The sequence below is a fragment of the Colias croceus genome, chromosome Z (genome assembly GCF_905220415.1).
Source record: "Colias croceus chromosome Z, ilColCroc2.1".
Taxonomy (NCBI): Eukaryota; Metazoa; Arthropoda; class Insecta; order Lepidoptera; family Pieridae; genus Colias; species Colias croceus.
Window position 1 is genome coordinate 11,133,738 of NC_059568.1, and position 24,673 is coordinate 11,158,410.

The 24,673-nt window shown below is 33.8% G+C and overlaps 1 protein-coding gene across 4 annotated transcripts in view; it reads right to left on the reverse strand.

Annotated features, from left to right (window-relative positions):
- Nucleotides 1-2,258: 2,258 nt before the first annotated feature.
- The window catches only part of LOC123705603, a 78,787-nt gene continuing 56,372 nt past the window's right edge, over nt 2,259-24,673 (reverse strand). For all 4 annotated transcript variants that reach the window (XM_045654470.1, XM_045654469.1, XM_045654471.1 and 1 more), the window contains 6 exons: nt 20,994-21,131; nt 16,390-16,542; nt 14,463-14,641; nt 12,885-13,088; nt 4,070-4,216; nt 2,259-3,637 (listed from right to left, as the gene is read on the reverse strand). In XM_045654470.1, the coding sequence (XP_045510426.1) occupies nt 3,365-3,637; nt 4,070-4,216; nt 12,885-13,088; nt 14,463-14,641; nt 16,390-16,542; nt 20,994-21,131 (1,094 nt within the window). In that variant the 3' untranslated portion in view covers nt 2,259-3,364. The remainder of the gene's footprint in view (nt 3,638-4,069; nt 4,217-12,884; nt 13,089-14,462; nt 14,642-16,389; nt 16,543-20,993; nt 21,132-24,673) is intronic.

The window sequence follows — 24,673 nt, forward strand, 5'->3', positions numbered from 1 at the left end:
TGGCAAACGTTTTTCCATTTTTCCTTTCGTCTTTCTCATTACTTTACAGGAAAATCACAATTTAATTTATTATACGTTAAGAATATGAACCAAAATCAATATCTCGAAATCAAAAAGAGTTGTATGTTTCAATTTTGTAACATATTCAGCGCATCTTTGTAATCTACAAACACTACATATGTATTACTTATAAGCGTATTTAACCAAAGTTAATGTAATGTGGAATGGTGATGATCGGGGACGAAATTTTACTATTTTATGTCGGAAAGATATTTGGAAGTTGGAAATAAATGTCGTTTCATTAAATAAAATATCAGTGGTTTTAATGTACAAAGATTATAGAAAATAAGTATCCCTGTGTCTAATTCATTCAATACCATCCTTAAAATAGGTACATACAATATTTATGTTATCTACGAGAATTGTGAACTGCGTCTTTTTTCTATTGCTTGATACAGATGAAATTCTAAATTGATCATGGTGTCAATAACATTTATACCTACAGCCTACAGTTGTCCTACAGCGTACATTATGAGCCATTCACGATGTACTATCATAATTTACATCAACAGGGCTGATTTTTCAATTCGTGGATAAAATTTATTCGTCGAATAACGTATTAAACTACCATTTCAAAAATGTATTCTTATTGCCCGTATTTTACAGTTTACGTGACGTTTTAATATTATCGTGTAATACTTTATTGGACGGGTAAGTTTTATCCAAGGATTGAAAAATCGGCCCTTAATATTATAGCCCACAAAATATGCTCATTTGATTTTTTTTTCTGTATCTGCACAGAATGCCAGCACAGCTTAAAATGTAATAATTAAAAAAGAGCGTATGTGCCGAGCACATGTGTCAGAAGTGAAACTTTATTGGCAAGATTCAAAGATACAAAAATGATCGCCTTACTCCCTGACGTGATGGTATTGCCATGGCGCGACCTTGAAATTTTACTCTGAACGCGCCTAAAGAAGTTTCACTTCAAAAAATTCTTAAAAAAATAAGGTCCAACTCCTTACAGATAAAATAAAAAACCAATCCACTTACACGGAATCAAGATTTATTCTCAAAAAATGCGAACAATTTGCGCATCTCGCCATACTTACATCTAACAAGGTTTATAGATATCCAAATACATGACAGACATTCACCTCATATATTACCACGTATGTTACTTCTACATTTTTACCGCTACGTTAAACTAACATAAGTTATTAACATATATAATACTTATAACGCACGTGAGCTTTACTTTTTGGATTCAGTTCAGATCTTGGTCTGAATTCTTGCGACAATTCCACAAAGGCGGACGATAATCGACTTTGAGTTGTCAATAATAAGGTACATTTTCAAAAAACTGTTATAGGTACGTAACTTTTTAATTCGAACGGGTTAGATTTAATAATAATTATCAAAAATCATTATAAAAAAATGGGTTACGTAAAGTTTTAAATTGTAAATGATATGCTTTTTTGTATCATCAGTTTTGAAGATAAATTTCATTCGTAAAAAAAAATATTAACACAAAAAATACGCCTTTGTGAAATTGAATTCTACAACAAAATATATAAAGGAATATTTATATTAAAGTTTCTAAATGTGTATATTATCGTACATCAAAATATAAATATATATATGTATCATGTCGGGTTAAAAACTATGTAGGTTTGGCCACACAGACTTCGACGTTTTAGAATATTGAACATTTATGAACATAATTCAGATAGATATTATACAAAACATGTTTGAATAAAGGACTAAGTTAATGACCCGACATTACTCGAAATGTTAAAATCCATATAAGAGAATTGCTATAGAAAACTTTAAGCTTTATTTTGACAATAATGCATAGTTTTATAGTAGAGCCATTTCAATAGGCAACATTTGACAGTTCAACAAAATTCAACAACGTAACCTAGTAACGACGACATAGAATAACATGATATTTCGTTTTGTTAGAACTGCACATTTGCTTAACTTTTTTAAATTACGATTACATATTTATAATAACAATGACCAATACAAGTAATTTTAAGATTTCATTTTACTGATAAACCATTCTAAACATAATAAACAATTTCTGAATTGAACAACTGACGTCGCTACAATTTTGTGTCAATAAATCTTTTTTCTTTTTAAATACCAGAGATGCTACTCTTAAAATCGAAATCTGACATCTAGAATCGAATGCATTGATTACTTGTGAATAAAAATTATCATAAATTAATAAATTCGATTAACAAATGTTTCAAATCCGTATCGATTAATTCACTTTAATCGATGTTTTTATACAAGTTACATCTCTTCGAAGATAAAATTGATAGACGTCAAATGTTGCCTATTAAATTGGCTCAACTAAGTATACACATATATTTCCCGTCTAAAAAGTACATACAGGCCATTAAATAGGTATTATATTACATAAGAGAAGTAAAGATACATAAATTAAGCCTTGTACATATTACCACAACACAAACATTAAGTACCTACTGATGATTTTTTTTAATGAAGTGATTTCTTATCATAAATCGACTTTGATCAAATTTATTGCACATGCAGGCCTTTACAGAATTTAGTTACTAAATATATCGAAAAATAACGATTATCTTAGAGTCTAGCATTACATTAAACATGAAGTGACGTCCTTGTTGCGTCATCGTTGTATTTGTGCATGTCGGCAGGGCCGGCGTTAGGATGAAGTTAACAGGGTAAACTATCTAATATTAATTATTTTATTATTATTATATAATGGTAAATAGTTCAAAATACACACATAAATATACTGAGTACACATAATATAATTTGTGCATTACCACGGTAAACTGTAATTGCTAAAATAATTTTTGCGCTATGAGGTTTGCAACATTCAATAACGAACACTTAGTAAAAATTACACATAGTTAAAAACGTTCTAACATCAAAGATTATTGATATTTCTATCCAAAATACACTGATTAGTTACTAAACGGACTGGCCGATAAAATGTCCATATAAGTGTATAAATTATTGAAAATTTAAAAAAAAAGGTAAAAAAAAAGTAAAAGGGCGATAAAATATTGCGTATTAAAATAGAAGGGTGTACAATAAAACGTGATGTTTGTGATAATTGCAGAATTTTAAAAGTAAATTCATCATTTTAACCGTACAAGTAGCAAAATTGCACATGATAAAAACGTGTTGATGGCAAGTAAAAGAACATTCGTCGAAAAAATCTCTAACTTAGGCATGTTGTGGTATCACAAAGCGGTTTAACACATGATATGTAAATTGTAGGGTTTGATTGATAAATACAAAAAAACAACACTTCCACCTTCTACAAACCAACGAACGCAATACAAGAACCACTCCGGTAACTAACTTAACTGGTGCCGGTTGCTTCGTCGTATAGTTCTTGCCCGTCTTCGTCCAGTTCTTGTGCGGGTTCGGCTGTCTCCGGCGGTGTATTGTCGTCCTTGTCTGGCGCGTTGGGTTCGCTCGCTTCGTCCCGCTCTTCGATTGGTGCGTGCTCGTTGCGTAGACTCGCGCCTTCACACTCGCCGGTTGGACGCAGTACGAGGTACATGAGCAGGTCGGAGAGCGATATTATGCCCGTCACTTTGTCCTCTTCGTCGACTACCACCAGACGATGCACCTGAGGATTATTTGTTATAATGGTATGAGAAAATATTATCAAGAAAGTGACTTTTCGGTACGGTTATGTGTAAGTGCACGAAACACATCGATACGAATTAAATCTGTTGCCAGTAGAGATAATTTATTTTAAAAAAAGGTCCTTTGAAACGCATCTAACCCTCATCGCATATGACACGTGACTTCTCTCATACTAACATTAATTGTGCATTCTAATGAAACAGTAAGTCGCGTTTACATTTAACTTTAAACGCCATACATGTTAAAATTCAATTTCATCGACGTCTATCATAACTGTAAAAATTGCACAAGAATCTAAAAAAAAACTATGAAATCAACCATCGACATTCATTACTTAGCATTTAGTCATTCCTCTCATGAAAGACCATTTTGTTGTTAAATATATTTAATTATTAATAATCATTTAACCAACCTCAGCCCTCACAATCCTCTCCATAACTTCGTAGAGCGTTTCATCGAGGTTACACTTCTGCACGCCCTCGAACCACTCGTTGCGATGCTCGTTGGCTTTCTTCAGTGTTACATCCAAATTGTTGTATGTCTTCTCGGCGGCCAAGTTCTGGAATTTTGACAAGAAATTATTATGTTGATAAAATATTTATGGGTAGTAAATAGTTCATGTCTTATTACAATAATAACGTAATAACAAGAAATGATTATGTTGATAGAATATTTCTGTATAGTAAATAGTTCATGTCTTATTACAATAATAACGTAATAACGTAAAACTTCGCAAAGTTAAATAGAGCATAACTTGTTATAAAACATATGAAGACGGACTTTTCTTATTAGGCCTATTATTATATTATCTATTGACACAACCCGTATCAAATTCGGTCGCGTAGTTAAAGACATCTTATCATACCAAACAGCGGAAAGCGACTTTGTTTAATACTGTTATATCTTCTTAATATATATGTCGGCGCAACGACAATAAACGACTACCGTCAAACTACTAAATAATTATAACTAGCTAAAGTTTACTTAAATCTTTTTAAATAAGTGGTTAAATTAACGAAATAATTAATGTTTGTTAAAAATGATAAAAATTCATTGCAAAAATTAGAGTGGCAACACTCTCAAACTAATTCTTGTGAGTCATGGTTTAATTTAAATACGAGCGTCCGACGGCACAGAGCACATTCACGCGCCGGCCGTTGGAGCGTTCGGAGCTCTCTCTATAATTACGACGTGGAATAAAAGGGCAGTAAAAATACCCACAGGCGTTCTACTTCGAGTATGAGCGCCTGCCCTGATGATGGTGACGTCAGAATTGCTGACGTCACCTTTTAAAAATAGCCTTCGGGCCCTTTCTTCCGTCATCAGAAGTTGGATAGAATTCAAGCTCACTCTTTTTAAATTTTAAACGTTTACGTAGTTTTGTAACGGCATACTGGCGTTTGTGTTTTTCTCGTGCGTTGTGTAAAGTAAAAGTTTGTTACGTGGATTATTGTAACGGGAGTGTGGTTCATCGAAGGAATTGTGCGTGCTATCTGCGCCTCTCTTTGTGATAAGCATAAATCTACGAGAACCTCCGAGAAATCTACGAGAACCTCCGAGAAATCTACGAGAACCTTCGAGAACCTCCGAGAATCTACGAGACCCTCCGAGAAATCTATGAGAACCAACCTCCGAGAAATCTACGAGAACCTCCGAGAAATCTAAAGAACCTTCGAGACTCTCCGAGAACCGACAAAAAACATGCCAAGATTATAACTTGATATTGTTACAGACTTTTACAACGAGGCTGGTGCAGAGCGCGCACCGCCTGTCAGTATGGCCGTGTCGGCGCAACGACAATAAACGACTACCGTCAAACTAGTTAAATTCACTTTCCAGTGAATTAATAAAAAGAATTATATATCTTAAATTATTTTAATTAAAAAGTAAAATTACAATATACGTGTTATTATGAGCACGATGCTTCACAATATGTTTTTATTCTAATATTATAATTTAAAGGAATAAAACGTTCTCACGAACGAAAGCACACCGTCAGCGCTTCACATTACATATAGCGTAGGGTTGTCACATAACTCCTCCCCCCGCAGATCCGCAACTATTTTAGGACATTGAGTGAAAATGTTGCGGCAGGATCAACTTCTGGGGCTGATGTTTTCTGTGTTTTCTGAATATTCATTTTCTTTGATTTGTAGCGACGATAGCACAGGAACATTGAAGTTTACAATAGTGAGGTCGTCAGTACGTAGAGAACCGTTTGTCGGCAACGTTGCTATAAAACTGCCTTGGAGATGAAGGTATTCCTTATGATTGCAGGATAATTCAACTTTTGTGAGATGGAAAATAATGGTGTAGTGACTGTCGTCCAATTTCTCCATTGCTGGCTTAGTTAATGTTAGGCAGGTGGATTCACAATCGCAGGATATCTCTTGCGTGATGATGAGGTTTGTGCATTCAATACAGTCGGGTGAACTTCTTGTATGATGGTTTAGGGTCTCTTCACATAGAAACCGATTGCTCTTCGATTGAACTTCGGGCATTCAGCCTCTATGTGCACATAAATATCTTTATTGGTTGCTATATAGGGATAGGGAGGTATGATGATAATATGATTTGTACGATTAAAGTGTGAGGAGTTATAATGGGGAATCTTAATATAATTACTATCCTATTTTTACTAAAGTATGATCCAGTGCGAATTATTCACGGAGATCTACATTAATAATAATTTGTTCTGAATCGTAAAAGGAACGTAAAGTAACTAATATAATACTTAATATATCTATCCCTAACATAACATGGTGCGCTCGCGATGTACGCATAAAAGCTAAACTATCCTCTATATTTCTTACTACTAAAAGTAAATCATTAATATTAACGTCTAAGGAATCTAGGAGTTGCGCTAATTCTGTATAGAACCTAAACTATTTATCAATCTACGTTTTACAAAGCTTCTAACAAGGACGATACCTTATCCAATTTTTCGTTTAAATGTTGAATCCTAATTCTATATAGTAATAATGTACGGTTATCAAAATTAAAGGGAAGTAGTGGGTTTTGGAGTACGCTTGAGTCGGGATTTCGAAACAGGTAAGCGTTTTTTGGAAGTATATACATGTATAGGTAAATTAGACACAACTTTGTCTTTTAAGAATCGTGAAGCTAACTTTTGTCTCGCGGCTAACGGATTACGTATATATACTTCTTGATCAGGTGCATAGTCAATCTCAGGTTCTCTTCGGGTATTATGTCGCGTCATAATCGCTTCACGTTCTGCGAATGATGAGTCGTGTATTAATTTATAAACTGTCTCCATGTTAATGCGATGGTTATGTATGTATTGTTGTAAAAGTCTTTCCGATAAATTTAAGTCAGTTGGGTCTCTAGGGTCATAATGTCCTGTAATTACGTCATAAGGTCGGCATTTAGTCAGACTGTGTACAGAACTATTATATGCTAAGATTGCATAGGGCACTAAATTTACTGCAGTTTCTTTTTTATGCTTTAATTTTAATATTCTTATATGCTCGATAAGGGTGCTATGGAAGCGTTCTATCATACCGTTTTCGTTGGGGGTATGAGGAGCAATCATATGATGGTTAATCTTATGCAGACGTACAAATTCGGAAAATACTTGATTTGTAAATTCAGTACCTCGGTCAGTAGTTATCGACATAGGCGAACCGTGGTGCGTCATGAAAAGTAACAATGTTTTAATGATATTCGGTGCAGTACTGTCGCTTATTCGGTACGCTTGAGCATATTTAGAGAATGAGTCAATAATAGTCAGATACTTATCATGTTCTAGAGTCAATACGTCAGCATGAACAATCTCAAATGGTTTAGAAGGAGGAGGCACGATTTTAAACACTGGGCGTACAGGGTTACGGTCGTATTTTGCACTGTTGCAAATTGGGCATGTATTTATGTAACTTGTTATGTCGGTTTTCATTTTAGGCCAGAAGTATCGTTGGGATAAGGAAAGGTAAGTCTCGTTAATACCGCGATGGTTCGTTTTACCTTCGTGATATTTTCGAATAGTATCTTGTTGAACTAAATAATCAGTTATATCTTCAATCTGTCGCTTAACAAGAAATAATTTCATACATGAATTTTTAAAAGTATTTTGGATTAAAGGTACTATATCGAACATTTTACTAACAGGATTGACCAAAATTGCAGTACGAATTTTAGGATCTACATACTTCTTAATCAGCTCTACAATGTTTTCTTGTAAGCTGTCTTCGTTAATTTGTACTGAGACACGTAAGAATGTATCAAATGGCTTCTTTATGGAAGGTTTCGTTGAAGGTGAGTTATTCGTGATTTTTATAAATATCTGTTTACGAAATGTGTTAAGTGGGTCATCACTTATAGGAATGTCAAGAATAGGATTTTCACGGCTAGTATGTTTTGTGCCCTCTGGATTAATGTTAAGAGTTTCGTCTGTACCGTGAGCTCTTAAGGAGGGGGCTGTATCTGTTGATGATTGGCTAATTAAAGGTCTGTCGTCAGGTGCAGAAACAGTCGATGATCTACTATCTAATGGTCTGTCGTCAGGTGCAGTTACAGTCGATTCAGAGTCAGAAATATTCACTATCATAGATTCTACGTTTTCATTATGCAATTCTATGCGCGACAATGCGTCCGCGTTCGTGTTACATTTACCTTTCTTATAAACTATCGTATAATCATATTCAGACAGCTTAAGGCGCCAACGTGTCAGCCGAGAGTTCGGTTCCTTAAGATTCATTATCCATTGTAAGGGCTTATGGTCTGTTATAATTTTGAACTTTCTGCCAAATAAGTACGGTCGGAAGTATTTTGTTGCCCATACAATTGCCAATAACTCTTTTTCAATGGTACTGTAATTCATTTCACTATCATTTAAAGTACGTGAAGCATATGAAATAGGTTTGTCAGAACCGATTGGGCCTTGGGATAATATGGCACCAATAGCTACGTTGGATGCATCAGTGGTAAGTATAAACTCTTTCGTAAAATCTGGGTATTGTAATATGGGGTCATTCAATAAAAGTGTTTTACATTTTTCGAAACAATTGACGTATTCTGAATCTAGAATAATTTTACTACCTTTTTTCAAACATCTAGTTAACGGTTTTGTAACACGGGCAAAGTCAGGGATAAATTTTCTGTAATAACCTAGAAGACCTAAAAATTGCTTTATTTCTTTAGAAGTTTTTGGAATAGGGTATTTAGTTACAGCTCTAATTTTATCTGGGTTTGGTTTAATTCCGTCTCTACTAATTATGTGTCCCAAATATGCAGTTTCTAACCTAAGAAATTCGGATTTGTCCATTTGAATTTTAAAATTTGACTCACGTAGACGTTGAAATACTTTTTTAAGGTTATCAATATGCTCTTGTAAGCTGGTGCTAAAGACTATAATGTCATCTAAATAAACTAGGCATATTTCGTTCTGTAGACCGCGCAAGACATTGTCCATAACCCTCTGAAAGGTGGACGGAGAATTCTTAAGTCCCATGGGCATTCTCAAAAATTCGAAATGCCCATGTTCCACGCTAAACGCAGTTTTAGAAATATCACTAGGATCCATCTCCACTTGTAGAAACCCGCTAGCTAAATCTAATGTACTAAAGTATTGACACTTGCCTAATTTGTCAAGGACGTCAGTAATATTAGGTATAGGATATCTGTCGTCAATAGTTTTTTCGTTTAATTTACGAAAATCTACGACTAATCTCCATTTCTGCTTCCCTGAAGCGTCTGCCTTTTTGGGAACAATCCAAATTGGTGAGCTCCAGGCTGAGTCTGAAGGTCTTATTATACCTTGACTTAACATTTTTTGAATTTGATCTCTAACTTCATTTCTATGTACAAATGGATACCTATAGCTTTTAGTATGAATTGGTACTTCGTCCGTGGTTCGTATGCGATGTTTTATTTTATTAGTAAATGTAAGTGGTTCATCTTCTATATAGAAAACGTCTGAATACTGTGCAACTAATCTTTCTAAGTTAACTCGCTCTTCCTGATTTAAATGATCTGTACGTAACCGAGATATAACGTCTGATGTACGGGTTGATAACTTATTTTGATTAAATAATTCCGTATTATAAATTTCACCGGAGACATGTCTATCCATTGAGAAAATGATATCATGTTGAGTTGGATTACGAACCTCTAAAATTCCTCTGTTATTTTTAACCGACGTTAAACAATGAGGTATAACGCAATTTGAAATAAATTGTTCTGGTATGAAAGTGTCACCATTTGGTACATTAACGGGTAATTTAAGTAATTTGGAAGACTCCGCTGGTAAAACGCATTCATATAAATTTACATTGCACGAATTATACATTTTAATAGGGTTAGTGGCATTACGCGTAATAAACTGCCGAGTTTTTAAGTCAATTTTCGATTCCAATTTTTCAAGCAAATCAAGACCTATAAGTCCGTCAAATACGTCGTGAAACTTATATACAAATAGTGTAATTTTATCTGTCTCTTGAAACTCTTTGAAACATGGTATAGTAATAGAGAAATCGTTTCTAGTGGTGGCATGTATATTAGTGACTTCGAAAGGGTCGTAATTTAATCTTATATTTGAATAAAACTTTTGAACCGCTTCCGGACTTATAAATGACTGATTAGCTCCTGTGTCTAATAATAGTTTTAATGGTGGGTCTAAAATCTGTATGTACGGTAGCTGCCTTTGCGTCTGCAAATTAATTTCTATCTTGGTTTTCTTGTATGGCTGGCCTTCGGAAAATTTTCGTTGTCAGTGGAGTCAGTGTGTTGGTTAGTATCATTACTTTCATTAGTTTCACATACGTTTTCCGGTGGCATGTCACAATTTTGATCATAAATCGCGTCGTAGTTAGAGTAATAATCGTCAGCATAGTCAACATAATAGTTATTATAATCAGCGTCATAGTAGTCATAGTATGGAGAGTAATATTCATATGGCACACATTCATTAACATTGATATCACGAGTTTTAAAATAGTTAGTAGGTGGTGGGTTACCATGCTTACACCAGTCATGTCCAGTCGAGGGTGATTCCTTCGCGACATAATGACTCACGCCACTCATTGGCGTTGAACCTTTATAATAATTTGGTTGAGGACGTTGTGGTAATCGGAATACGTTGCTTTGGGGGTTATAGTTAGGTGGAATAGCTCGGAATATTTGTTGGGTACGTGTGGGCATTCTAGGAACATGCTGCTGGTTTTGAACAGGCATTCTAAATTGATACGGTGGGTTTGGTCGGACTTTAGGAGGAAACATATACGGTTGAGGTAAATAGAGGGGCTTGGGTACATGGAAATTGGGTGACGGCATTAAAGAATTATTATATATAGACTTAGGTACATTATTATAATTCGAATAATTAAATTTGGATGAAGCATCGTTTCTTTGTTGTAAGTACATTGTATTTAATTCCTCCTGAACATACTCTAATGCTTTCTCTATTGTTTCGGGCCTCATACAGCGTATACGCGACCCGAGGGGTTCTTTAAGACCCCGAACAAAAGCTTGTTTCGTCAATTTTTTATATAGGTCCCGTTTTGCGTCTATAGTACTTTTAAGAGATTCATGTAAAGTTACGTAAGTCATCATGGTACTGAATAAAGACTGTAATCTATCATAGAACTCTTGGGGCGAGCTGCCACCCTGGGCTTGTGACGCTATATCATTATACAGAGCCGTCTCGTCCCTCTGGTCAGAAAAATTGTTAACTAGGGCCTCACGGATTCCACCCCAACTATCAGGAATACCGTTAGTATTAATGAGGCGTGCCGCCGGTCCCGTGATTTTATTTAAAATGCCGTTTATCAGCGATAAATTAGAAAGAGTGGCCTCGGGGTCATCTCTTATATATTTAATAACTAATTGGTCGCATATTCTAATGAATCTTGTTAATACATGGGGGTTACCATCAAAATCTGGGACCACCCTTAAGCATTTAAAAATTTCTTCCGTGTCAAACGACATATTAAAACTATCAATACTTCTAATACTATCAACTAAACTATTTCTCGAGGACTGTTGGGTATTAACAGCCTCGGTACCCCGGGATTTCCTAGGATGGAAAATCGTGAAGGTTTATTCTAAAATTAATATAGGAATATAATATAGGAAAGCAACACAATAAAATAATTCTGTGCAACTCACATTGACATGGTTTCTGTATCGATGGCTGGATACTGCTGATGTTCTGGATACTCGCTTGGGTTTTTAAAAAAACCGGTCGGCCGCGCGGGGCCTCGGAACCGATATTTATTTCGGATATCTTCCCGCCGGGCGACCCGAGTATCCTACCGACTGCGCCAGTTAAATTCACTTTCCAGTGAATTAATAAAAAGAATTATATATCTTAAATTATTTTAATTAAAAAGTAAAATTACAATATACGTGTTATTATGAGCACGATGCTTCACAATATGTTTTTATTCTAATATTATAATTTAAAGGAATAAAACGTTCTCACGAACGAAAGCACACCGTCAGCGCTTCACATTACATATAGCGTAGGGTTGTCACATAACTAACTACTAAATAATTATAACTAGCTAAAGTTTACTTAAATCTTTTTAAATAAGTGGTTAAATTAACGAAATAATTAATGTTTGTTAAAAATGATAAAAATTCATTGCAAAAATTAGAGTGGCAACACTCTCAAACTAATTCTTGTGAGTCATGGTTTAATTTAAATACGAGCGTCCGACGGCACAGAGCACATTCACGCGCCGGCCGTTGGAGCGTTCGGAGCTCTCTCTATAATTACGACGTGGAATAAAAGGGCAGTAAAAATACCCACAGGCGTTCTACTTCGAGTATGAGCGCCTGCCCTGATGATGGTGACGTCAGAATTGCTGACGTCACCTTTTAAAAATAGCCTTCGGGCCCTTTCTTCCGTCATATATAAATCTTAATATATATAAATCTCGTGTCACAATGTTTGTCCTCAATGGACTCTTAAACCACTTAACCGATTATAATAAAATTCGCACACCATGTGCAGTTCGATCCAACTTGAGAGATAGGACAGTTTAAATCTCAAATCGTTTTAGAGAAAGCGGGCGAAGCCGCGGGCGGTAAGCTAGTTATTTATAGGGATAGCAATCCAAACAGAGTAGCAACTACAGTTTCTTGCCGGATCTTTTCATAAACTGCTTTCCAAAGCGAATTGTATAAGTGTTATGATAACGTTATCCATAGAGCTTCTAATAGAAGTCTAATTGTGTTAAACGTTTGTATAATTTTGAGTTAGAACTTACAATAACATCAAACTTGGCGTATATATCCTTGAGTCGGCCCTCAGCATCAATAAGCGGGAGGGCTGATACGCGACGATTAACAAACTTCCTCAGAGCTTCTATTATAGAAGTTTCCTCTGTTGCCGTCTCTATGTTATTCAATGTACCGATCTTCAGGTCGCGAAGCTTGTTCTGTAAGTACTTGGGCTTTGGCAGCTCGTTTATCTGGAAACGAATGTTGATAATTATTATTTTATTTTTTTTATATAGAAATAGCCAGGCATTTGACTGCACCATTACCTGATGGTAAGTAGTGATGCAGTCTATGGAAGGTCATGCCTGCCTAGATAGAGCCTATTCACTCTTGCCTTGAATGTGTTTAAGTTGTATTTATCTGGGAAGACGGAAGCGGGTAGGGCGTTCCAATCCCTTGCAGTTAAGTTGATGAACGATTTCTGATAACGTTTTGAGCGCATAAATGGTACGTCAACTTCGAAGGGATGGAAGCCAGCGGCACGTGTAGATGTTGGATGGTGAAACGGTGAAGATGGAATGGGAGCGTGAAGTTCAGCTTATTAGTCATTTTTATTAGGTAAAGAAAACTGTGTACTAAAATTAATATAGTACAAGCTATTATAACATGAGAAAGGTGGAATACTCAATCCATTACGCCTATTAGTGTCATTTATTTTATCGTTAAAGTGACATAGAAAGGAGGTTATATCACTACTATGAACTATATATTTAAATAAAGTTTTTTTTTTACATAACATAGGCACATTACATGTTTTACACATATGAAGGAGTCAGATAGACTACAATAGAATACAAATAAATATTGGATTTTATTTTGTCAGAAGTAGTAGTCTCACTTGATGTCTTGACGACTGTACACTAATGATTTAATATATACTAATATTATAAAGCTGAAGAGTTTGTTTGTTTGTTTGAACGCGCTAATCTCGGGAACTACTGGTCCGATTTAAAAAATTATTTCACTGTTAGATAGCTCATTTATCAAAGAAGGTTATAGGCTATGTGTCATCACGCTACGACCAACAGGAGTGGAGCCACGGGGGTGAAACCGCGCGGAGCAGCTAGTTTATTATAATCCTGTAATATATTCTCGTCCAGACTAGACTAGCTGTATTTTCATGCAATTTGCATTCAGTTGATAATTATTCACTAGAATTATGTTTGGCAAATCGCCCGAGAGTTATGAAGACATACGAGTGTATTCGGATTAATTGTTTCTGAACTTCAATGGTTTTGTTGAAATGGACGATAAGTTTTACATATTAAAAAAGCAACAAAACGGATGTGGTTTATTAAAATAGTTATTAACAATACACGCGGATTCTTGTGTTTCAAAAAGTTATAGATTATATATCAAAAGCCATCCTGACCTTTCATTACTGGCTAAGCACAAGACTGCATAGTTAGGTGACTATGAAATCCTCTCATAATATATGGACATTTCAACTAAAACATTTATCTACCAATGATATATGCCCAATTCCTATACCTTGTAAAACCAAATATAGACATCATACACCACCGAAAAATCTATAACAGTAACATCCAAAACCTTCTACTTACATATAAGAAGAGGAATCTCAATATCCTCTTGTGCGTGAGTATGTACAGCACGTTGCCGGTCTCCGGATCGATCACCGGCAGCCGATGGATCCGGTTCATGATCAGCATCCGGATGGCTTCGTACAGAGACGCGTCCGGACCAATCGACACTAGAGGCACCACTGATCCCTTTAGGACCTCTGCAAAGGCAAACATACGGACGGTCACAATCTTGTATACTAGAAATTTTAGACGTGGTAATATCACGAACTTAGCATATAACGAAGCAATATTAGGAGCGAAGGAGTATTAGAATTTCACTGTTTGAAAGGTGCGTAATCCCTGATTGCTGTTTACCAAAGGGAAACCGGGGTCCTAGAGGACATAATCAAGGGAATGATTACTACAAAGTTTTGGCTATTTATAAGAAGAAGAGAAATTAATTTTTTATCAAAAACATATGATGATTGTTTTTGGGTTTATTTCGGTTATTTCCTGCATGCTTTCTTGGCTCTATTTCGTTAAATTAAATGGAGGAATCGAACAGAAACGTGTAAAATATTCACACAGTAAATGTAAATAGAATAATTCTTCAGTTATGATTCAAAATAGCATGAATCTATTTACGTAGGTAACTTACAGTGCTGCTAAGTCAATACTCCTTTGTGGGGTAACCACTACCTAGATACTTACACCAACTTCTTCTGTCCTTTTAAAGTTTAAATAAATAAAAAATAAAATAAAAAAAGTCGATCAATGTAACGATTAATGATGCAGACTAAGATAATAATTTATCACGTGAACTAAAATCTAGTGGAAATGTATTTTATAATTACATAATTTGTTTAGTTATTATGTAATGAGGATACGGTTTCAAATAACGCTGAATGTTAACCCGATTTAAAACTAACAAGTTTATAACAATTACACGCCTGGCTCAGCGTAAACATTAATAAATGTAAAATAAATAATAAAAATTAAATGTTCATGGGAGAAATAAAGACATACCCCGATCCCCTTATCATAAAAAATAAACTTGGATGTTTTAGGAAAGATACATTTAAGGTTTAATATTAAAATAAACAACAAAGATTCTTACATTAAATTAATAGCTGAATCTTTTTATTTTATTTATGCTCTTCTATCATCCTATAAAAGTCACCTAGTGGTTCATATGAACCATCTATTCTCGGCATGGGCCTATCCATACTATTGATATTATAAATGCAAAAGTAACTCTGTCTGTTACTCAATCACGCCTTAACTATTGAATCAATTTGCATGAAATTTGATAAAGATATTTTGATATCCGAGAAAGTACATAGGCTACTTTTTACCCCGGGAAATAGGATAGGTTTTATCCCGGAAATCCCACGAGAACGGGAACTATGCGGGTTTTTCTTTGACTGCGCGGGCGAAGCTTCAGGTGGAAAGCTAGTAGTCTATAAGTATTTGAGCTGTACATTCTTACAAACTCGCGTTTATTGTATGCATTAACAGATAACGGATTTATTCGAATGATATGTAATTACAATAACAGCACTGAAATTATGTGGAACAGGTGTACAAAATGCATGCTCATTTGTTTGGCGTAACCGACCGTTGAAATTCAATCCCGTTGCATTATTAGAAAAATGCATAAGAGTGGAAATGGAAACGGATACGATGTAGATTAAAATCAAATTATCGTAAAGAATAAATTGCTTAGTGCGAGTTATGAAAATGCTTCTGTTAATTTAATTAATTCTACTACCAAATTAATATTAATTTGATTCAATGTTTCTTTTTTAATCATGTGAAATATTTTGTTCAAGTTCAGTAAAGTAGTTCGAGAAAAAATCGATTTAAGGAATCTCTAGAATTCAAGCACTTAGGCGAATAAATAACCGCTATTTCATTTTAACTTGTACATAAAACTATGAAAATCATTATTAAAGGAAAGACTTACGGCGCCAAGTCTCAAGTCGGTGTTCTTCCAGCTCGTCCATAGTAACGTCTGGGCTTGTGTAGTACATCTGCAGGATCTTTATGAAGTCGGTGATCGTCAGCATGCCTACGAACTGCTGCCGTTGGGAGTCCCATAGCGGCGCCGCTCGAACGCCTGCGTACAAGTTGACACGCATAAAAAACCTGAACGCGTTTCTTTTTTTTCAATTAGACTTCTTCTAGAAGCACTTTTAAATCATCATAACAGTTCTATCATTTACCACCGATTCGGAAATCTATCTATTGAGAAACCGGCAAGATCATTCGCGTGATATCCAGATGAACAGTGCTTATGGCCTATGTATTAATATATAGATTTTAATTGAATGTGGCCTACGTGCTTGTTAGAAACAGAGATCGATTATAGTCGTAGATTATATTATTTTATACAGATCCAAAGTATCTATCCTCACAAAGGCAAAAGCAAAACCAATGAACGATCATAAAAAAAATATATATTTATTTGCCAAAAGAAGGTAATTAAAATAAGTACAGAATACGACAGCGAACCCCGCACTAAGCACAGCCTGTCTCGCGGGGCCATAAAACGATTTTACAATGAAAGTGGAGGTTCACATAGAGTCCAACACGTTTAATACAATGCAACTTTGAACATCAGTATGGTATATATTGTGCGCAATTCGTCTTTACTTGTATATTATATTTCCCAGTAGGTACCCAATGTATAATGTAAAGTTCAAACTTAAAATGTAACAATTAAGGGTTGCGATATATAAATTTAAAGTTTCACTTCATCTCGCGATACTTTTATGAAAAATGTACTGTATGATGTAAAAAGATCAGTTATTGTTCGAATTAATTTCTGATATAACATATTTGCGAGGAAAATTATATCTATTATAATTTATACGATGCATAAAACTGGTATGACTTATCCGCAAGAGTAAACTCGATACTTTGTTACCTACTCCCACTAACAATCAACAACTTAATAACGTTTGATATTGGGATATTTAATACTGTAGCCTAGTGATCCCGTAGTTAGCTGTATAGTTCTCAGAATATCGATATCATATGAAACTGATAGCACGGCTTGAAAATACACAACTACAAATTTAAGCCAGCCTTTGTTTTAGCGTCCTAAAATAACGTACATCAAAAAATATAAAACCTTTTACAAAACACGCATCCATCAATGCATACGCAATTCTGCCTATCTGCACTTTGTAAAATGTAATCCATTTCATTTCATCATAGTTCATTTGTCTATAAATATTTTATTTAAAACTTCGCGCATAAACAATGAATTATGTGCCAAACAGGACATTTTTTTATGAATGGATTATATTGTTCTACGTAGTATGTTTTATTTTCATCGCCGCCGTGCTACTTTTAATGTGCGGTCGTGAAATATTTCTTAGATACAAACTAAATTGTGTTTGGCGCACGTCCAAATCTTTGTGACTAACCAAATTGTTTAATATCCCCACATAATTAAGTATTACAGAGACATTAATGTCATTTCCTGGTGGGATTGGTTAGGATCGTTACTACATTATATTGCCAATTAAATGCCGTTTTAAGGTTCAAGTATGAAAGTAAACACTGCACTTCACAATATATCATGAATTGCGTAGTTAAAAGTGTTTACGTTGGTAACAAGCAGTTCGAGTGCATGAATTTATTGGTTATTCATAACTAATTTATTGCTTAGTCAATTATTATAGAATTTCCTACAAATACATTATGTTTTCTGCCTGTTTTGTTGAGTGAATGAACTATACAACAATGATTTCGAATCTGACCTACTAAGAAAATGTTCTCCTGCGTCATTATTAAAAACACTGTTATTGTACACTGATAACTGAAATCTGAATTAATAATTTGTTAGATCAAACGAAAGTTTTCATATTAAAATACTTAGTAATATTACAGTTTGTGATATTATCATTTTGTATTATTATACAGAAATAGCACTTCATTCCCAAGTATAATCCCTAAGTATAAAGCCCTATGGGTAATCTGTTTGTATATACAGCAGTTGTTTAGAAAGCTTAGTGCAATCCTCCTTTTAAAGGAGATTGGAAATTAATTCATGAACATCGCACTGTAAAATCGCTTTGTTGCTCTCTTATCAAAGCAGCTCTATAATAATACTTGTTACACGTATTTATTATTTATAGTAATCGTCTCTATAAATAAAGAAAAAAATATTTTTAGGTAAGACTCATATTTACCTCTTATCTATATTTGGATACGAACGAAAAAATTTAAATATTTGCTTCCTAAAATAGCTTGTTATGTTTTATTAATATTTCGATGTTTAATTAAATAGTTTAAACCATCATCTTACTACTCCGAAACTAAATATAGCAATGCTTTTAACGTTCAGATATAAACGTACTCGAATTAATACATTAGTTTAGTTTAACTTCGTCTTTATGAATGGAAAACAGAACGTAATACGGTTTTCCTAAAATTATTACGGTAAAACATAATTGCTGATCTCCACTGTAAAGAAGTAGGTACCTATTTATAGCACAAATATAATTTAATAAAAGAAAAAAACAAATTTTAATAAAACACAATGTTGAAAGAAAAACATTAAAAATATAGATTGTAGGTAAATATATAAACCTCCGTAAGAAACAATAATATATACAAGGCAAATCAGTGGAGATAGCAAGCAAAGTAAACGAAGACTATTTACTCAAATAGAAGCAAGGTACGAATATATTATTATTATTATCACAAGGCTCCTTACAAAGTAATATATCTTAACACATTATATTAACTATTGCATACTCTAGATCTTTCAAATAATTTTTTTACAAAATTGTTATATTGAAAAAATATAACTGATATAAATACAAATAAACCGACAAGACATGTATAAAAATAAAGACTTTTATCAGTCAATAGCTAGAGATAAGACGCTACGTTTTAGATATCGTTATAATCTTAATATATATAAATGTCGTGTCACAATGTTTGTCCTCAATGGACTCCTAAACCACTTAACCGATTATAATAAAATTCGCACACCATGTGCAGTTCGATCCAACTTGAGAGATAAGATAGTTTAAATCTTAAATCGTTTTAGAGAAAGCGGGCGAAGCCGCGGGCGGTAAGCTAGTAGGTATATACTTAGGTCTTAGGAACGATATACACCTTAGTATCCAGCACAAGAACGGCTTATTGTTTCTTACGGGGTTTCCTGTATTGAAATAAAATAATGTTACTATTTTGGCATTGTATTGAATCGCACAGCTTTGATCAAAAACATCGCTTGCTAAACATGACACCAATCGCATAGCTTTTTGATAAACAAACAATTTGCAGTGTTACAGCATACTTATAATTAAAATCGTTTTCATAATGAAGTAATACGATTAAGTACATTAACAATAGAGTACAAGTAAATACGTCGCAGTGCAAATAACATCAAGGATACTATGAATATTTAAATTATAATGAAAACAACTTAAGTGAAATATTGCCACCTGTATTGTTTATTTGTTGCTTTTATTCAATTAATGATGCATAAGATTGATAGTGCATATTTAAGTGTTGATGAAATGAAAATGGTACTCTTTTTTTTGGTGAATGAGATCACTCATCATCATTTTCTTACAGAAGCATTTAATGAGAGTCGTTGTGAAGTACACTACACTACTCTTTTCCTACTTTTCTCGAGGCAATGTACTTGTAAAGGCTCGACTAGGTTTATAAGTTGACGTTTCATTCATTCTAGTGGTCAAACGTAACATAAATCTTCGAAAAAATCGACTGTAAGTATAATGTGAATGTATTCTCAGAAATAGAATATATATTTCGTATATTCATGGCTTTGAGGAAATTAATCGTAAGTGGGGACATGTTATATGATCTGAGTAGGTTTTTCTTTACGACAAAGTAAACTCATGCGTTCTAAACGATTCTGGAATAGAAATAACCAGCCAGCGCTATAAACTTTTCTATCGAAAACATGTATATACTATTTATACTTTTCAAAGAATAAATACGACAGCGTGACTACTTTTTTGTTTAAATCTTAAACTAAAATGAAATTCTAAAATAAACCTGATGAATTACAAACACAATGGATAATGTTCATTTTAATGAGTCACTTTAAACAATTACTTAAAACCAACGTGTCATTATTATACGTTCTAAATATATTTGCATTTGAAATCGTTTCGTATCGCCTGTTCGATACGATAATATTTTAATGAGAAATGACATCAACAATATAAATATTGCCTATTTCACTTAACATCATACGAAATGCAGTTAAATTTTGATTAATCTATATAGCGAAACTAAAATGTTTGTAACATCAGAAAAGTCCTCAACTGATGTAGTTATTAAAATCATTACTTATCCATCTAATTATGAGGCAAATAACCGATAACAAAAAAAAAACGTATCAAATCTCATCCTGAAAAGGAAGCATCCATACGAAAGAAAAACACCTTATCAAGAGTTATCCATATTACACAATCATTAAACTTTTTCAAACATTATATTTTAAGATTAAACAAATAATACACTCAACACACAATATAAATATAACATATAATAGTTGCATAGTAAAGCACTTACCGTTATATACAAGTGCGAAGAACGCCTTCTTAACAAGCAGTTGCGTGTCGAAGACGACCAGTTTCGCCGACGTAGGGATCAGATCGTAGCACTTGTGGAACTTGAAGAACTTCACGAATATCTGCGATTCGTCCTCTTCTGTAAATTAATTATAAAATATTATTTAATCTATGCGAAAAAACGGTAAAAATGTAGAAAATACTGCTAACTCTCGTATTAATAGTCTGTCTATTATACAGGGTTAGTTTTCAATGACCAGCCAAAATTTAAAATTAAGATCTAGATATTAAACCAAAGGTACATTTGAAACATTATTGTCGAATAAAATAAAATAAAAATAATAGCATTCATTTGAAAATGTCTTAAAAATTTCCTAAATCGTAAACACCGCCAGAATCAATGCACTTGTGTGCGTGCGCGCATCGCCAAATTTATGTGTGTGCTAACTTCTACCTATCTAGGTTGTTGAACTGAATTGTGCTTTTGTAATGTCCACACGTTCACTTTTTAGTGGCGGACAGGAATGAAATCGAATTTATAAAAACTTTTTTTTTTCATTAGATCTAAAATGTTATCGATTCTGAACCATTTCTGAAAATTTGGCCGGTCATAGAAAACTAACCCTGTATCGGATGTGCCTAATCATAACATAAAACATTGAAATAGTCAAATCTACGACTAATTATGATGATAAAAGAGACAAACACTGCTTATTACTTAATATAGTCTGTCTATAATATCAGGTGTAATCAAACATATTGAAATACATTCTCAAAATAAGCAGCTTCTGCTTTGAAATACAAACGATACATGTTTAAGTTCACCTGGAAATAGGTTTTCTGTAATATCCGTCCTGTCATTAAACATACTTATCCATTTTAGCTATTACTTTTGCCATACATGAAAAGATTACGTACATACTACCTACTGATACTGTCATAAATCTCATATTTACTAGAGAAATCAATACGACAAATATTGAGTCACGCTTGAAAATAGTGTCAGGATATGCACGGTCGGAGGAGGAGGAGGATATAATCTGTAGGAGAGCTTTTTTTCGTATTGTGTTTCTCGATATTAGTCAGAAGAGTATATTATAGCAAATTGTAGTAGAGCGTAGACATAGTTCAACAAAAGTATCGCACTATATTCTAACATGTTGTACAACATATCGCGTGTCAGATGTTGCCTAGTGGAAACGGGGCTTTATTTCCTTCAATTACGCCAACTTGCGCTCTCCAATATTCAGATTACCAAGCGACACGTGTAAAACACACACGTTACTGATGTGTCTCGATAAGCGAGGTCCTTAAGGAGGATGGATTGGATAATTTAGACGCAACCGACACTCCTACGTTCTTATAACAGGATAATATACGTACGGGATAATAACAATTCTTTTTATATAACTGTATTACGTCTAAATTGTTAAATTGAAGCTTTTAATGTATATAGCAAAGTAATCTCGCTACATACATAGGCTTTTAGCAGAATAAACGTGGGATGAGCTTTGTTGGTTTTCAGTGCTTCAATTAAGTGATCGCTCCCTGCTTTGTATGTGTTGCCAAACAAACCAAATTTGACTAGAGAGTTTGTTTTATTCGCGAACAGTTCCATTAATCAACGCGAATGCAGGGATTAAAATTCGATGAAAAGAACAATTCATTTCATGTATAGTGTATACGTTCGTGACAAGTACGAAACCGAAATTTTTATCACATCTGAGTAGGTTAACATATTCAATTTGCAGTACCAAATAAATACCATGAAACAAAAGCAATATTTTAGTCATGATTTTGGCACTGAAAATAATCTTGGAAACTAAATTATATTATTTATATCTATCTCTGGTCTGACTATCTAACTAGGTACGAAAATGGGACATCTCTCCACTATAATCTACCTTAATGACTACAAGGCTTATTATGAAACTTGTCACGGAATTTTTTATACAAAATGAGCTTCGTTTGCAGATTGAATTTATGTTTCTACAAAAATATAAAACAAATCCATTTTGGCAAATTACCTAAATTCACTTTGTGTGTACAAGAATAGAGAATTTAGCACTACCTAAATACGATATTTATAAATATATAAGTATATCAATACCATTATATTGATTATATTATCTATAATATAATTTCAAATCCATAATTCCAATAGATAAATTCTAAGAGACAAATTCCATTATAGTTGAAGGACTATAATGGAATTTATTAGTTAAATCGGACGAATCTATTAAAGATGAGTGACATGTACGACCGCAATACCATTTAACGTGGAATTCCCGACTTTCCTGGATGTCACGCACAATTGCATTTCGCAACTATAAACTTGGACAGGAACAATTATATTTGTCACACGTAATTTACGAATGAAACCTATTATACGTATTATTGGTATAAATTATGGATGCAAAAAATCAGCTTGTAATTAGAGTAGTGTTACGAACAACGTAATCCAACTACACTGTTTTAACAATACGGTTGATGCTACATTCTTGAATAGAAGCTGATATTGACAAACGTTGATAAGCCTATTGTGTCTAAATTCATATTGTTACATCCGTTTAGTGTACCCTCATATGCTCGCATCCTATTTATAACCATTTTAGTATGAATTTCCAAGAGTCCAAATATCAGACCCATCTTGCTGGAAACTGTCTCATATAATTTGCTAGCATTGTATTGTGATTGGCTTTTTGAGATGTCTAAGAGCTCTCATAATGGTACTTATCTATTTTTATCTCCTAAAATATGGGACACAGGAATATGAATTTGACCTGCGCATTGCGATGAAGTACGATATGATATCGTCTACGTTTTGTGCAAGGCGTGCATATATGATTCACATTCATTGTTGCCGAGCACTAATTCTCATGAATAAAACTTCGATTTTCTTTTGGCCTCATTTGATTGCACAAGACAAATTTTATTACAACACTGCGTCATTTAAACCGGACCAATCAAAGTGACGCTCATACTAAGGTTTGTATTAAGGTTACAGAAAGAATCACATTTTGTACGGTAATATAAAACTTCATTAATATCATCATCAGAAACTACAATGATATCCTGGATATAGGTAATTGGCATAAATTACAAACGTTCAATTTAAGAATATGATTACTAAGCAACTGACGAGTGATATTCTAGATAAATGTATATGATATGAGATTGCATTTTATGTTTTTATCATTTTTCAAATAGCATGCTGAATGATAAGTTAGCCGCCGGCATATAGACGTTAATTTATTCCTAAATTTATGTAATTATTTTTTAATTAGGTTAATTCTGGTTAATTCATTGATATAAAATAATAACGAAATTTATCATTTTCATTAAAATACAAAAATGGATTAAACAGCGCTTAAGTGATAAAAAAATATGTTGATTGAGTAGGACGCTTTTAAGATTCATAAATTCAAAAGCTTGACTACAGAATCGGACTTCATTCTACATAATAAAATTGGTTAAAAGGAACTTTTAAATCAAGAAAAAGTTAGGTTATTTTTGATCTAAGAAAACAAACGTTCCTCAAGAAGGAAGAGAAATAATACCTACGATTGTTAAAATTTCAATACCCGGTGTGAGCATTCAGCAATAATTATTCAAGTTTGAATTACGTTAAATTCAATGCAGTTAAATCTACTTCATGTTAAAACACTGACATATGTCATT